The 16,849-nt window shown below is 35.5% G+C and overlaps 1 protein-coding gene across 1 annotated transcript in view; it reads left to right on the plus strand.

The window, feature by feature from the left end:
- Window positions 1-16,849, plus strand: part of TEX15 (testis expressed 15, meiosis and synapsis associated) — an 82,984-nt gene that overhangs the window by 48,979 nt on the left and 17,156 nt on the right. Inside the window, exons 3-5 of the mRNA XM_007942704.2 lie at window positions 3,995-4,232; window positions 7,940-8,086; window positions 9,246-9,408. Of these exons, the coding sequence (XP_007940895.2) occupies window positions 3,995-4,232; window positions 7,940-8,086; window positions 9,246-9,408 (548 nt within the window). The remainder of the gene's footprint in view (window positions 1-3,994; window positions 4,233-7,939; window positions 8,087-9,245; window positions 9,409-16,849) is intronic.

The raw sequence follows: 16,849 nt of genomic DNA on the forward strand, positions 1-16,849 counted from the left end.
AAATTATGGATAACATTGAGAAGAATGGGAATTCCCAAACACTTGATTGTACTCATGAGGAACCTGTACCTTGACCAGGAGGCTGTAGTTTGAACGGAACGAGGGGACACTGCGTGATTTAAAATCAGGAAGGGATTGCATCAGGGTTGTTTCTTTTCCCCACACTTATTCAATCTCTATGCTGAGCAAATAATCCAAGAAGCTGGACTATATGAATAAAAATGTGGCCTTAGAATTGGAGGAAGAATCATTAACAACCTGAGATACGCTGATGCTACAACTTTGCTTGCTGAAAGTAAGGATGACTTGAGGCACTTACTGATGAAGATTGAGGAACACAGTCTGCAGTATGGATTACATCGCAATATGAAGAAGACAAAAATCCTCACAACTGGACCAAAGAGCAGCATCACGATAAATGGGGAAAAGATTGAGGTTGTCAAAGAATTCACATTGCTTGGTTCTACAATCAATGCCAATGAAAGCAGCAGTCAGGACATTAGATGATGTGTAACACTGGCAGGTCGGCCACCAAGGGACTCTTTCAAGTGCTGAGGAGCAGGGATGTCTCCTTGAGGACTAAGGTGTGCCTGACACAAGCCATGATATTTCCAGTCGCCTCATATGCATGTTAGAGCTGGACATTGAATAAGGAAGATCGAAGACGAGTTGATGATGCTTTTGAGTTGTGGTGCTGGCGAAGAATGCTGAAGGTACTATTGACTCCTGAAAGAACTAACAGCTCTGTCCTGCAGGAAGTGCAACCGAGATGCTTCTTGGAAGTGAGGATGACCAGACTTCGTCTCACCTACTTTTGTCATGTTGTCAGAAGGGACCATTCCCTGGAGAAGGATGTCATGCTTGGTAAGGTGGAGGGTCGATGAAAGATGGAAAGGCCTTCAACAAGATGGATTGACACAGTGGCTGTGACAGTGAACTCAAGTATAGCAAGGATCATGGAGCTGGCGTGGGATCGGGCGGTGTTTCGTTCTGCTGTGCATGGGGTCACTATGAGTCAGAAATGACTGTACGGCACCTAACAACAACAACAACACAGCAATGACATATTCATTTCAAATACTTTTTTCCCAGCAACACAAATGGCAGCTATACATGTGGGCTTCACCAGATGGAGTACACAGGAATCAGATTAACTACATCTGTGGCAATAGGCAATGGAGAAGGTCAGTGCTTTCAGCGAGCACAAGGCTAGGAGCTGATTGTGGAACAGACCGTCAACTGCTCATAAGTTAAGTTCAAGTTGAAGCTAAAGACAATTAAAAGAAGTCCATAAGAGCCAAAATATGACCTTGATTATATCCCTCCTAAATTTAGAGACCATCTAAAGAATGATGCATTGAATACCAATAACTGAAAACCAGAGGAATCGTGGGATGACGTCAAGAAACATCATCCATGAAGATAGCAAAACATCATAAAAAGACAGGAAAGACGAGGCACCATAGGGGCAACATTTGCATGGAGGAAATGTAGGACACACAAGAGTGCATAACTATGAGGGGCACGCGGGGAGAGGGAGTTGCTGGGCAGGGAGGGGAGGAGACTGGGTTAGGGTTGTAGATGGTAAATGGAGAGTGAAACTAAATGTACATGTAATGTTGAATGTAAAACTCTGTTCTGTAAAGTTGTACCTAAAGCACAATAATAATAATAAAAGACAGGAAAGGAAGAAAAGACCAAAGTGGATGTCAGAAGAGACTCTAAAACTTGTCCTTGAATGGAAAGTAGCTAAAGCAAGTGGAAGAAATGACAAGATAAAAGAGCTGAACAGAAGATTTCAAAGAGCAGCTCGAGATTATTATAATTAAATGTACAAAGACTTGGAGTTACAAAACCAGAAGGGAAGAAGACGCTCGGCATTTCTCAAGCTGAAAGAGAAATTCAACTGAGGAAAAAAAGCTTCGAGTTGTAATATTGAAAGATACTGTGGGCAATATATTGAATGATACAGCAAACATCAAAAAGAAAATAGAAGGAATACACAGAGTCACTGTACCAAAAAGAATTGGTTGCTGTTCATCCATTTCAGGAGGTGGCATATGATCAAGAACCAGTGGTATTGAGGGAAGAAGTCGAAGCTGCAATGAAGGAATTGGCAAAGAACAAGGCTCCGGGAATTGATGCAATACCGATTGAGATATTTCAACAAACGGATGCCCCATTTGAGGCACTCACTCGGTGATGCCAAAAGATTTGGAAGACAGCTACCTGGCCAAGGGACTGGAAGAGATCCATGTTTGTACCCATTCCAAAGAAAGGTAATCCCACAGAATGTGGAAATTATCAAACAATATCATTAATATCGTACGCAAGTAAGATCTTACTGAAGATAATTCAAAAACGGTTGCAGCACTATATTGACAGAGAACTTCCTGAAACGCAAGCTAGATTCAGAAGAGGACGTGGAACGATGGATATCATATCTGATGTCAAATGGTTCTTGGCTGAAAGCAAAGAATACCAGAAAGATGTTTACTTGTGTTTTACTGGCTATGCAAAAGCATTTGATTTTGTGGATCATAACAAATTGTGGATAAGATTGAGAAGATTGGAAATTCTAGAACACATAATTGTATTCATGAGGAACCTGTACATAGACCAGGAGGCTTTCCTTGAACAGAACAAGCGGATACTGCATGGTTTAAAATCAGGAAGGGAGTGCGTCAGGGTTGTATCCTTTCACCATATTTATTTAATCTGTATGCTGCACAGATAATACAAGAAGCTGGGCTATATGAATAAAAACGTGGCATCAGGATTGGAGGAAGGCTCATTAACAACCTGCAATACACATCTGTGTTGAGGATGACCAGAAGCAGGCTCCCATAAGGTTTTAATATGGTATTCACACAATGTCCAAACCACATAACTTCCTATTTCACAGAATGCATTGTGATTGTTAAGTGACACATATGTGTATATCTTTTTTCATTCTTTTAACATATGACTTCATTTTTAGAATTAGTCTCTTATAGACAATAGATTGATCGGGTCTTGCTTTTTATTAATAGTCTGAAACTCCCTGCCTTTTAGTGATAGTGTTTGCATCACTTACATTTAATGTAATTATTGATATGATTAGATTTAAAATTTCAAGGATATATGTACTTTCAAGGGAGCTGTGGTAGCATAGTGCCTAAGGCACTTGACTGCTAACTAGAAGGCTGATGGTTCAAACCCACCAGCCACTCCTCGGATGGAAGATGGGGCAATCTACTTCTGTAGTGATGCTGCCTCGGAAACCCAAGGAGGGGTCGCTATGAGTCGGGTCCGACTCGATGGCACATAACAACAATAATATATACTTTCGATTGTAATGTTTTCTGAAGATGATTCATAATTTTCTTACTGATAAAATAGGAGTTTGTAATCAAATCTTGTTTTTCCTAGCTGTTACCTGTATCTCTGAATACTGGAGAATGCCCTAATAATTGACCTTTTCTATAGTTTTCACTTAGGAAGTACATATTCTTCTCTTCTTAACATAATTACTATGAACTTGAGCTCTATAACATGACAGAAGAGCTGACATGTATAATTCTAACTCCAGCACTTTGTTATTTTGGCAAGCTTTAGCTTTCTGAGTTTCATTCTTCTCATTTTTAAAATGTGTGTAACAACAAAAATAAAAACACCTTCTTGAGAAGCTGAGGACGAGATGACAAAATGCATGTAAAGCTTAAGATTTAACAAGTGTTTGCCATATAAACTGTATTCAAGAAATGTTAGCCCTTAACATTATTATCACTGATTCAAACAAAATACAATCCATAAATCCTGAATAGGTAGTTATCTAGCCCATTCTTAAATTTATAGATTGCTTTCAGCCTAACTTTGTTACCATGGGATAGTCATATCTCTCAAGGTTATCATTAATTTTATTGTCTTCTATCTCTGGTGATATGAAACATTTATCTTCTCATTGAAAATTATCCTGATAATTTTTATTTAACTAGATATTATTTTGTTTTAGGTCAGAGATGCGTGAAAGTGGAAGGCATGGCAGAGAACTTGAAGAACATTTCTGCTTTTTAGCACTTCCACAACAAGATGTGGTTAATATATATCAGAATGGAATAAGTACCAACACATCTACATTAAAAATATTAGGAAATCCTCTTCTTGGAATTTATACATTTAGACATGTTGATGTTGCCTTGAATTATGCTCATAGTAGAAACATTACTGTAGAAAGTATTATAATTTTTAAGGTAGGTACTATAAACCAAATATTAAATATCGTATGTTGATGTTGCCTTGAATTATGCTCATAGTAGAAATATTACTGTAGAAAGTATTATAATTTTTAAGCTAGGTAGTATAAACCAAATATTAAATATCGTAGATGGTTTCTCTAAATTTTTCTGAATGTGTTGTCTTTTCAATATGTATTACTAGTGTTTTTAAATTGCATTATATAAAATAACTAATAATTATATTTATTATTATCATCATCATCGAAAATTTTTTGTATACCTATATCTTTACTTGGGCATGAAGCAAAAGCAAAATTCCAAGTAAGCAAACACTGTCTTTATCATCTTTGTCTTCCCAATACGCATCTTTTTCTGTGTTCTGTTTGACCCTGTTCTCTTTGTCTATTTTGTCCAGAGCATAATTTATACCATAGCATTTTAAGTGTCCTCCTCTAAGACATTGTGTTTTGATAATTCTGATGTAAACGAAATTGCTAAACCTTTACAGCTAAATTAATGATCTTGTACCATTGTTAATTACTTAATTTTGATCATTGTTGCTTGGTTATATAAGATGTTAGTTAACATTAGGAAGAGCTGGATGTAGCATATATGTGAGTTCCGAACTAATTTCACAACTTTTCTGAAAGTCTAAAATTAGAGTAGAAAAAATAACTGTTACAGCAGAATCTCAAGCATCAACGAACAAATTAGTATTATTTTTTTTAACTCTTGGTAAATTTAGTTTTGCCAGGACTCCTAAAATCACAGTAGTAGTTAGTATCCTTATTTGTGTAAGGACAACTTAAGATGTATGTATATCCACAGAAGATTAATGGCTCATTAGGTATAATTCCTTATATTTTAGATCTTAAATACATCAAATTCACAAATTATTTTTATATTAAAAATAATAAATATTTGTTTTAGAAAATTTGGAACATACCAAAAAGCTCCAAAGGCCTATTAATAACCATATTTAGTATTTCGGTATATAGTTAGTCTTCTGTTTATGTACACAGATATATGTATATAATTATAATTAAAATATGTTCTTGCTTTTATGTAATACTTTATAACCTGCCTTTTTTCACTAATTATAAAATTAACTTTTCCATGCCATTAAATATTTCTATAGTACAATATATAATGGCTGCATAGTATTCCCTAGGAAACCTCCACCATAAGTTTGCCTAACGAATTTTCAAATATTGGGATATAAGTTCTTAGATTTTTGGTTGGTTTTTGTTTTGCACTTCTAAATACTACTTTGATCATCCTTGTAGATATATTCTTACACATATTTATGATTATTTGCTAAGAATTGTTTAATTCCCTATATGTCAAATTAGGAGTCAAAAGATGTGTATACTTTTACAACTTTTGATAATGTAGTACCTACTTGTCCTGAGAGAGCGGAACTGCCCCATAGGGTTTCCAAGGCTGTAATCTTTATGGAAGCAGACCCAACATCTTTCTCCTATAGAACAGCTGTTAGGTTCTTACCACCAACCTTTTGGTAAGTAGCTGAGCACTTGACCACTTACCTCTAGGGCTCTTTGAAAAGAGCTTTGTGCTAGTAGACATTTCCATCCATAGTATGTGGGAATGTCTATTATTGCACACCCTCACTAACTCCAGAGAATATACTTTTTTTAAAAAAAATTTGCCATCATGATATGTAATAGTTTTTCAATGTTGGTTCAGTTTTTTTCATTTTCCTTTTTTTTAACGTGTGTTTTTGTTTACATAGTCTATATATATTCATAGGAGCTCTGGTAGCATAGTGCCAAAGGCACTTGACTGCTAATCAAAAGGCTGGTGGTTCAAACCCACCAGCCACTCCTAGGAAGGAAGATGGGGCAATCTACTTCGGTAGTGATACTGCCTCGGAAACCCAAGGAGGGGTCGCTATGAGTCAGATCCTACTCAACAGCACATAACAACAGCAGCAACAACAGCAACGAACATATTCATGGAATGTTAATATCTTTTGCCAGTTTTCTTCATATTTTGTTTTTCTTATTCTTGCTTTCATTAATGTGTATTTTGAAAGCTAATCTTTTCTAACCCTGTATTTTAAAGATATTAGGAAACCCTCTTCCTAATGTATTGTGGTGGTGGTCGTGTTAGGTGGTGTTGGGTTGACTCACTGACTTCATGTGATAGAGTAGAACTGCCCAATAAGTTTTCTAAGTTGTGTTCTTCACCAATGCAGACAGCCAGATCTTTGTTCTGTATTAAGGAATTCTGGTGGTACAGTGGTTAAGGTATTCAGTTGCTACCCAGGTGTTTGATGGTTCAAGTCCACCATCTACTCTGTGGGAGAAAGATGAGACAGTGTGCTTCTGTAAAGATTTACAGCCTTGGAACCCCTGTAGGGCAGTTCTGCTCTCTCCTGTAGGATCACTGTGTGTCAGAATTGACTTGATGGTAGTGGGTTGGTTTGTTTTTCTCCTGTGATGTGCCTGGTGTGTTTGAACAGTTCACTTTCTGCTCAGCAGCTGAGCACTTAACTATTGTGCCACCAGGGCTCCTTTTTCTCTGTATAATATTTTATTATTTAGTGGATTTTTTAAATGAATTTTTTATTTTGGAATAATTTTTAGAATTACAGAAAATTTGCAAAGATAATACTCATTTATAATTAACCCAGTTCCCCTAATGTTAATTTAACATCATGGTTCATTTGTCAGAACTAAGAAATTAACATTGGTTAAGTACTGTTAGCTAAAGGTAAATTTATTTGGCTTCTGCTAGTTTTTCCACCAGTATCTTCTCTCTTCTAGAATCCAGTCCAGGATACCACATTATATTTTTTTTAATGAATTATTAACATTTAAGAAATAAAAGTAATAAAATTACTGAGTTTAAATAAAATGTGAAACTTTTGTCATATTCAATGCACTTTCTTCCATCATGTCCTTTGTCACTTAGTTTTATTCATAGCTTTTTTAAAAACTTTTATACTTATTTGTTTTTGGTGTATAGAAGTTTTAGAATATTTTATTACCAGTTTATGAGTTTTTGGTTCATAGTTTCTTGACATGTGTTCTTAGAAAAGATTTCTCACTTGAAATTAGACAAATACTTGCTTGTATTTCTATAATATATTCATTGTCCTTTAATACTTAAATATTTAACTTGATTGGTATTTGTTTTGGTTTATAGATAAAAAGTTTAAATTTTTCAGTTGTCCTAGACCATTGAATACTCTTGCTTCAGTTATCACAAATGGTATCTTTAATATTATACTGCATTGTTGTATATGCTTGGTTTTATTTCTGGACTTCTTAATTTGTTCCAATTATTTTCCCCCTGCCTTTTCTTGTGGGAGTACTGTCCTTTTAAAACATGACTTAAATATTTGGAAATGCAAGTCACCTACTCTATTCTCTATCTACCCTTGTGAAAGTTTTTTCTAAAAATTTCTTGGCAGCTCTTATTTGTTTAGTCTTCCAAATTAGTTTTTAGAGTAAAAATAACTTCTAAAAATAGTTTTTGCAACATATTTTGCAGTTACTATAACTGTTAGAGTTTAATTTGGGAGAGAGTTGGCAAAATTAGTGTTGAGTCAACCCATTCATTTGGGACAAAGATTGTAGCTCCATTTATATATCTTAATTCTTTAAAAATAGTTGCTCTTTATTTCTGTTCCAAGTATATGAGTTCTGAAATACTTTGATATATTCTTTTTATTTTTTAAAATTATCTGCTTTTAGGTTCTCTTCGGAAGAGTGAAGAAAATTCAGCCGTCTGTGGATAAAAACAAAGTGTCTTTGGACCCTTCACCTAATTTTGATTGTCATATGTCAAGAAACACACCTTCTCTGAAAGATTCCATTGAACTACAAGCCTATAGTTCAGCAGTACGTTAACTTTTCATTTATGTGACTGCTTAAAAGTCCCATGCTTCACAATGTGTGATAAAAGATTTTTAATTTCCCAAAATGTTAAATGAGAATTTCTTAATCCATTCAATATAATATAACCTTAAATAAATGATGAAAGCTGTTTCAGTGTTTGTGATCTGGGAATGCTAAGAAAGACGTTTCCTAATTTACATTTAACTTATTCAAACTACAGTGGCTACTTTATTTTGATGTTCTGTAGATGAATTCCTAATTTACAAACATACCAACTTCTCTTTTAAACAGGCTATTTTGTAACAATATTATTGATCATTTGTACTTTTCAAAAGGAGGAAACTTTTATTATTGTTGTTTCAATCTATTTCTGACATGTAGCAACCCCCTGTGATGGAGTAAAACTGCTCTATAGGGTTTTTAGGCTGTAATCTTTACAGAAATGCCAGGTCTTACTCCCACTGAGGCAGCTAGTAGGGTTCAAACAGCCACCCTTTTAGTTAGCAGCTGACCACTTAACCTTTGTACTACCAGGGCTCTTTTACTATTAAGTACTATATGCAACTATCTTATGTTGCTCCAACACTTAACCCAAAAATCCAAACCCACTGCCATAGAGTAGATTCCAACTCATACTGACCCCCATTGGGTTTCCAAGGCTGTAACTCTTTAGGAAACTAGATTGCCTTATCTTTCTCCCACAGACAACTGGTGGGTTTGAACCATGGACCTTCTGGTTAACAACCAAATCCCTTACCCATTATGCCATCAGAGTTCTTGCTGAAACACCTAATGGGTCTTTAATCTTTGGTGTATATTCTTACATATTGTTATTTTCCTAATTGACTTTTCCCACTAAATAAAATACAGTATATTGGTTCAGACCATATGTAAGACATTTACATTTTAATGAGAAAATTTTTATTTAAAAACAGATTGTATGTACTTCTGCAAGCATTAGTAGCCTACCAAGGAAAAAATATGTGGTGGAATAGAAATTTTATAGATATGCAAAAGAACTAAGGTTGAAGAAAGTAGGAGTATATGGAAGTAGGTGAATAAATAACATGCAGTTATATGAGTTTTAAAAATAGCTTTTTAAGTCTGATTTCTAAAATTAATCAGCATAAAAATGACCTTTTTTTCTTTCTTTATTTTTCAGGTTTACTTCTATGAATACAATATTCTTTCAAAGCCAGTAGATAAACCTAGGCAGTGCCTTCCATATGCAATAGTAACAGTTAAATTTATTGGTCAAAAAATAGATAATGGATATCTTATGACATCTCTGAGATCTCTCTCAACCGGATTTCTTAAGAGAGCTGGTAAGGGACATGAGTATTCTACTTCAATAGCATCTGTGCTGATCTAAATTGTCTGGATATTATTTTCTAATATAGTATGAAGCTCTAAACAAAATAGTTATGTTTTTACTTATTTTCCATTTTATATATATTGAATTATACAGCATGTATACTTGTGACTTCTTTGCTCAGTATTATGTTTGTGTGATTCTTCCATGTTGATATGTACAAATGTTTGTTTTCATTTTTATATATATTATATTTCATCATATGACTGTACATTATTCTAATGGGGATGTTTGGGTACTGTCCAGTTTTCTTCATATTCTAAAAATTCTACTTTAATTCACATACATGTTGTGTATGTGAATCTTGGTGCCTATGTGAAAGAGCTTTGCTATAGAGTATAAACATCAGGAATGGGCAAGTTAAACCAAAGATGATGTCGAATGGTTTTCCAAACGGGTTGCATTACCTTACATATCTACCAGTAGCATATGGGCATTCCTCCTTTTCTACATCCTTCCCCACAAATATTTTAAATTTCTGCCAGTCTGATTATTAATGGGGTTGAGGATCTCTGTGTACATCTTTGCCAGTGCATGGTACTGTCAGCCTTTTTTTCATTTTTTTATATAGCATCATTGAGGTTTTTTTTAGCTCTGTAGTCCATCATATCCGTTTATAATACTCTTTACTTCTATAAGATCAATAGTAATTATGCCCTTTTCTTCTGACTTAAGTAATTTCTGGTTCTGTTTTTCTTGGTCAAAGTAAGTAATGATTTGTTAATTGTGTTATATTTTTCAAAGAACTGCCTTTGATTTCATTCATTTTTGCTATTTTTTCATTCTCTTAATATTTATTATTTCCTTCTTAGTGCTTACTTTGGGGTTTAGTTTGTTCTTCTTTTTCCAGTGTCTTAATGTTAGGTTACTGTTTGGAGACCTTTCTTTTTTTCAATTTTTTATTGTATTTTCGGTGAAAGTTTACAGAGAAAATTCATTTTCCATACAGTCGTTCACAAATACTTTGTCTCATGACATTTACTGTAATTTCCCACAGTGCATCAATTCCCCTCTCACTTCCTCCCCATAATTACCTTGTCCCTGTGTTCTTCCTTCCCATGCACTTCTGCCCCCCTGAGCTGTCTCTCTGTGCATACAGAGCCCTTCTATTCTCCCATGATTGATCTCTCCAAGACATGTATCTACATAATATAAATGTTCAGCTCATATGCCTGCCTTTTGTTTGGCTGGAAGTCACAGGAATGGCTTCCATTCCTGAAGAGCAGCTAGGGGCCATAGTTTCAGGGGTTTCACGAGGCTCTATCAGACGAACAAACCTGGTCCTTTTTTTTTTTTCCCCCATGATTTTGATTTCTGTTCCACATTGTTCTCCAACTCTATCTAGGATCTCCTACATAGATCTTCCTTCAAGTGGTTGACAGTAGTAGCTGGGCACCATCTAGTTCTTCTGGTCTCATAGTCATATAGGCTGAGGCTTGCATGGTGTACCAGTCCCTTGGAATAATTGTTTCCATGCATCTTTGGTTTTCTTTGTTCTTCTTTGCTCTGAATGAGGAGAGACCCATTGTGACATCCAGATGGCCACTTGCAAGATTTTAAGATCCCAGTCACTACTCGCCAAAGTGGGATGTGGAGCAGTGTTCTTGCGTAGTATGTTACGCCAATTGAGCTTGATGTCCCCTGTGACCGTGGTCCCCAGCCCACAGGTCCAACTATTCGCTCTTTCCACGTAGCTGGCTATGGCCAAGAAGTGACTACAAACTTGTACCTTGTCAGCTCTACTATATATATAGACATTCCTACAGAACATACAAATACCCTTGTAGCAACATTGTCTGCCAACCCTATACATGGTCATGGACACACTAACCCCTGACTAGACATCCTGATTGTTCAGCCTGTCCACCCATCTATCCCCCCATATATCAATGTTAGTCATCACTGACAACGTAGTACTGTATGTGCAAAAGGGCTCATCTTTGTTATCTCTACCTCCCATGCACCTCTCTGTGTCTTTCTCTTCCTCCTTACCACCATGGTGATCACTCATATTTGGTACATTGCCCTTCCCATCACCCAAATCAGTACTTGTCTCAACCTGTCTAGCAGTGTTCCCTCCCCTCCCCTCCCCTCCCTGGTAACCAACGAAGAAAGTTTCCTTTCATATATAAACCTTTCCTTGACTTTTTACAATAATGGAGTAATACAGTATTTGTCCTTCTGTGACTGACTTCACTCAGCTTAATGTCCTTCCAGTTCATCCACATCATGCAGTGTTTTGCAGATTCTACGTTATTCTTTGCTGTTGGATAATATTCCATTGTGTATATGTACCATAGTTTGGTTATCCATTCTTCTGTTGATGGACACCTGTCATCTTTTTGCTGTTGTAAATAGTGCTGTGATGGACATGAGTGTTTATATATCAGTTCTTGTCCTGCCTCTCACTTCTTTAGGATATATACCTAGTAATGGAATTGCTGGGTCAAATGGTATTTCTAATTCCAATCTTTTAAGGAATTGCCATACTGCTTTTCACAGTGGTTGTACCATATGACAGTCCCACCAACAATATATGAGAGTCCTGATCTCTCCACATCTTTGCTAGCATTTGTTATTTTCTGTCTTGTTGAACTTTGCTATTAGTTTTGGGGTGAGATGCTATCTCGTTGTTTTGATTTGCATCCCTCTAATGGCAGTGATCATGAACATTTTTTCACATGTTGGTTGGCCACCTTTATATCCTCTTTAGTGAAGTGTCTATTCATGTGTTTTGAGACCTTTCTTATAAACATTGCATTTTCAGTTACAAATTTTCTTCTAAGCAGTGCTTTAATTGTGCCTCATAAGCTTTGGTATGTTGTATATTCATTTCATTTATCTCAAACTTTCCTCTAATTTTTCTTTTGAGATCTTCTGTAACCCATTGGTTATTTAGGAATGTATTGTTTAATTCCTACAGAATTGTGAATTTCTCTAATTTTTTTCTGTTACTGATTTCTAATCTTAATCTATTGTAGTTGAAGAACATACTTTGTGTTATTTCTATGCTTTTAAAAATATTGAAGTTTGTTTTATGGCCTAACATTTTACTGAGAACGTTCCATGTGCATTTGAGAAAAATGTATATCCTTTTGATGGATGGAGTATTCTGTAGGTATCTGTTAACAGTCTAGTTCATTTATAGTGTTGCTCAAATCCTCTGTTTCCTTAATGATTTCCTGCCTGATTGGTTTATCCACTGTTAGAAGTGAGAGATACTGAAGTCTTCAACCATTATTGTTGTATTGCCTGTTTATCTTTTCATTTCTAGCAATTTTTGTTTCATGTACTGGTTATGCATACTTTGAATGTCCTTCATCATCTGTGTATGTGACCTAGTTAATCATTCTTACATTATTGTTCTGTCCTTTTAGTTCAGTGTTGCTCCCTTAGGTCTAACTTCAAGTATTCTATCTTTTTTCTCAGTTATGTTTCTTGGGTGTTTGGTTGTTGTAATGTGGTTTTCATTTCTTCAGTGCTTTTATGTTTCTCTTCAATATCTCTTTTGAGTTCAACAAAAGCACTTTGTGTTATTTTATTATCTGTTTTAAACACTGACTCTCCTCTTTAAAGACAACATACTGTGTTTATAATTTCCTTGAATATTTAAGTTTTCCTGTGTTTGTACCTTTCTACTTACTGTTTTTTGTTTTTTTTTAGGAACTTGATACCTATTGTCTTACTAGAGCTACTATAATAAAATACCACAAAGTGGATATTTTAAAGAACCGAAATTTATTTTCTCACAGTTCTAAAGGCTAGAAGTCAAAATCAGGGTATTAGCTTTGTCATTTCTTCTTAAGGGATATGACAGAGGAGCTGTTCTGTGCCTTTTCTAGTTTCTGGGTTCTCCCAGCCAATCTTGGTATTCCTAGACTGCTTATAGATACATCTGCTTCTGTAGTGTCTATCTTCTTTCACTTTGTGACTGTGTTTCTGTGCCCATCTTCCTCTTTCATAAGACATCAGTCATGTAGGATTAGAACTCACTCTATTCCTGTATGTTGTTGTTGTTGTTGTTATGTGCCGTCGAGTCGGCCCCAACTCATAGCGACCCCTCCTTGGGTTTCCGAGGCAGTATCACTACGGAAGTAGGATTGCCCAACCTTCCTTCCGAGGAGTGGCTGGTGGGTTTGAACCGCCAGCCTTCTGGTTAGCAGTCAAGTGCTTTTAGCCACTATGCTACCAGAGCTCCTTCCTGTATGGCATAGTTAATTTAACACATAACATCTGCAAAGAAAAACCCTGTTTCCCCAAACAGGGTCACATTCACAAGTAAGGACTAGACTTCAACATACTGTAACAACTGCTTAATAATAGTTAAGGACTTATCTATTATATAGCCTTCTTCTCACAGCCAACAAGTTGATTCGATTCATAGTGACCCTTCCTCAGGTTTGCAAGGTGGTATCTCTACAGAAGTAAATTGCCCAGTCTTCCTTCTGAGGAACGGCTGTTGATTTTGAACCACCAGCCTTCTGGTTAGCAGTCAAATACCTTAGGCACTACACCACCAGAACTACTTTGGTTTATTTGGTGAGATGTAGCCCCACTTAAATTCATGTATTCAAGAGGTTAACATAGCCTTCCAAGCTTCACAGGCTTCCTGGGCTCTAATCCCCTCAATCCTTCAGCCACCTCATTCTACTTTTAATACCCTTTCTCAGCTAGGAGGTATACATTGAAGACCATGTTATATTGGCCTATTCTCAATATTATAGCTTATTAGTTTAATCGAAGCTTTTCAGGGTGATGAACTTTGGGAAATACCTATATTATATTCATACTCAAAGTCACATGTTTTGGGTATTAGCATAGTCATCTCTTCCTATAGAGTACTCTAGACTTATTCTTTCTAATATAATAACAACTAGTCATAAGTGGCTATTTAAATTTATTAAAATTTAAAACTTAACTCTTGAGTCACACCAGGTGCTCACTAGCCTGTGCATGGCTGCTGTTGTTATTAGGTGCTGTCAAGTTGGCTTTCACTTAATAGCAACCCTATGTATAATAGAACAAAACACTGCCTAGTCCTCACAATCAGTTGCTGTGCTTGAGCCCTTTCTTGGAGCCACTGTGTCAGTCCATCTCATTGAGATTCTTCCTGGTTTTGCTCACTCTCTACTAAGCTTGATTTCCTTCTCCAGGGACTAATCCCTCCTGATATGTGAACAAAGAATGAGAGACGAAGCCTGGCCTTTCTCACTTCTAAAGGGAGATTGTGGCTGTACTTCTTTTGTTTGTTCTTCTGGAAGTCTGTGGTATATTCAGTATTCTTCAGCAGCAGCATAATTTAAATACATCTGTTCTTCTGCGGTCTTATTCATTGTCCAGCTTTACATGCGTATTAGGCTTTTGAAAAAATAATGGCTTAGGGTCAGGCACAAGTATAGCTCGCTCACTGCCGTCAAGTCAGACATAGTGCCCCTCCTTGGGTTTCTGAGGTGGTATTAATACAGAAGTAGATTGCCCAACCTTCCTTCCTAGGAGTGGCTGGTGGGTTTGAACCTCCAGCCTTCTGGTTAGCAGTCAAATGCCTTAGGCACTATGCCACCAGAGCTCCTACAAGTATAGCTAGTGGCTACTATATTAGTTCAGAGTTAGTACATTTTTTATAATCTCAATTTATGGTGCTAGTAACTGTTTGGGAATGTGTTTCATCGATTATTTGATTTTGTTACAGATGCCTTATTTTATGCATGATGTTGCAATTTTTTCTCTATTTCATTTGTTTGGTGGAAATGCAAAAAATAGGATGTAAAAATATGTTTAAGTTTAAAGAGGCAGTGTAGAATAGTGCTTTTAAAATATGTGATCCTGGGCAAATTACTTTGAACTTCACTTCCTCATGATGATGTTGTGAAGATTAAATGAATCAGTGTATATAAAGCACTTAAAAAACAGTACCTGGCTTTCACATTAACCAAAAACCCAAACCAAACTTATTGCCATTGAGTCAAATTCCAACTCATAGCAACCCTATATTGGACAGAGTAGAACTGCCCCCTAGGGTTTCCAAGGCAGTAATCCTTATGGAAGTAGACTGCCTCATCATTCTCCTGCACAGTGGCTGAGGGATTCGGACTACCAACCTGACAGTTAGCAGCTGAGCCCTTAAGCACTGCACCATCAGGGTAAGCACTCTGTAAAATAAGCAGTGCCATCTAGTTGATTCTAACTCATGGCAACACACATCCCATGTATGTCAGTATAGAACGGTGTTCCATAAATGTAAGTTATTATTAAAATGTGTAATATATTTGCAAAATGTGCCATACATTTTCAAAAGTGGAATCATTACACAAACTTAAGTTATTAGGTTTCTTTTCCTGTCTTGTTACATATTAATATATCTTAATATTTTTGCTGTCTGCATAACATTCTGTTTTTAGGGCATTTATTTATTATAGCATATGCATATAGAAATTTTGCTATTTATAATTATTGATATGCTATTATTTAATCCAATATTGAGGGATGATTAGGATTCTCACTTTCAGCTCTTGGGATATATTGTATTAAAAATGCTTGCACATATAACTTTGAGTATTTCTGCAAGTGTATTAGAATGATAAATTTGTAAAAAAGGATTGACTAGGTATAGATGATTATATATTATATTTTGATAAATACTGTTGAGTTGCTTTCTAGAAAATTCATGCTAATTTATACTCCATGAACAGTATAAAAGACTGCTTACATCTACAGGATATTAGTCATTCTTAAAAATCTTTGCCCATATAATAGATTTTTTTAATAATAGTTTATTATTTATTTAGTGATATTTTAGTGTTGACAATTTTTAATCTGCGATTTACTTCTTCATGTATTTTCCACATTGTTATATTTCTTTTTATTAGATTTTTGAAGATGTCTGCCTAGTCTGTATTTATTCTGAAATATATGTTAATATATATTATATTCTAACCTTTTTTCATCAAAATCATGAAAGTGCTTTTTACAAGTTTATCCTTTGAGTTTTGTTTATTGTGTGCTTTGACTTAAAGTGTGTAATTTATGTGTAATTGGCATCATTTTTTTTTTCTTGTATTTTCTGATTTTCAGTCTTAGGACTTCTGTACCTTATGATTATAAAAAATATCCACCTATGTTTTCTTTTAATACTTTTATGGTTTTATTATTTTTACAATGAGTATTTTGGTATAAGGAGGTGTAGTGACCCACCTTTGCTTTTTCCCACCACTATAGCTCCTGCTCTTAAAAATGACATATCTTTGTGATTCCATTTCCACTATAGTTTAATGTAATTAATAAGATACCACAAATGGTTATGGAATTTGGAGAAGGTAGCTTAGCTTCCTTTTACTATATTGTGAAAAAGAATCTCCCAGTACCTCCCAGTGATATGATTATAAAACTTTATATAT

Source organism: Orycteropus afer, unplaced genomic scaffold (assembly GCF_000298275.1).
Source record: "Orycteropus afer afer isolate SDZICR_OR568_19922 unplaced genomic scaffold, OryAfe1.0 scaffold00095, whole genome shotgun sequence".
Taxonomy (NCBI): Eukaryota; Metazoa; Chordata; class Mammalia; order Tubulidentata; family Orycteropodidae; genus Orycteropus; species Orycteropus afer.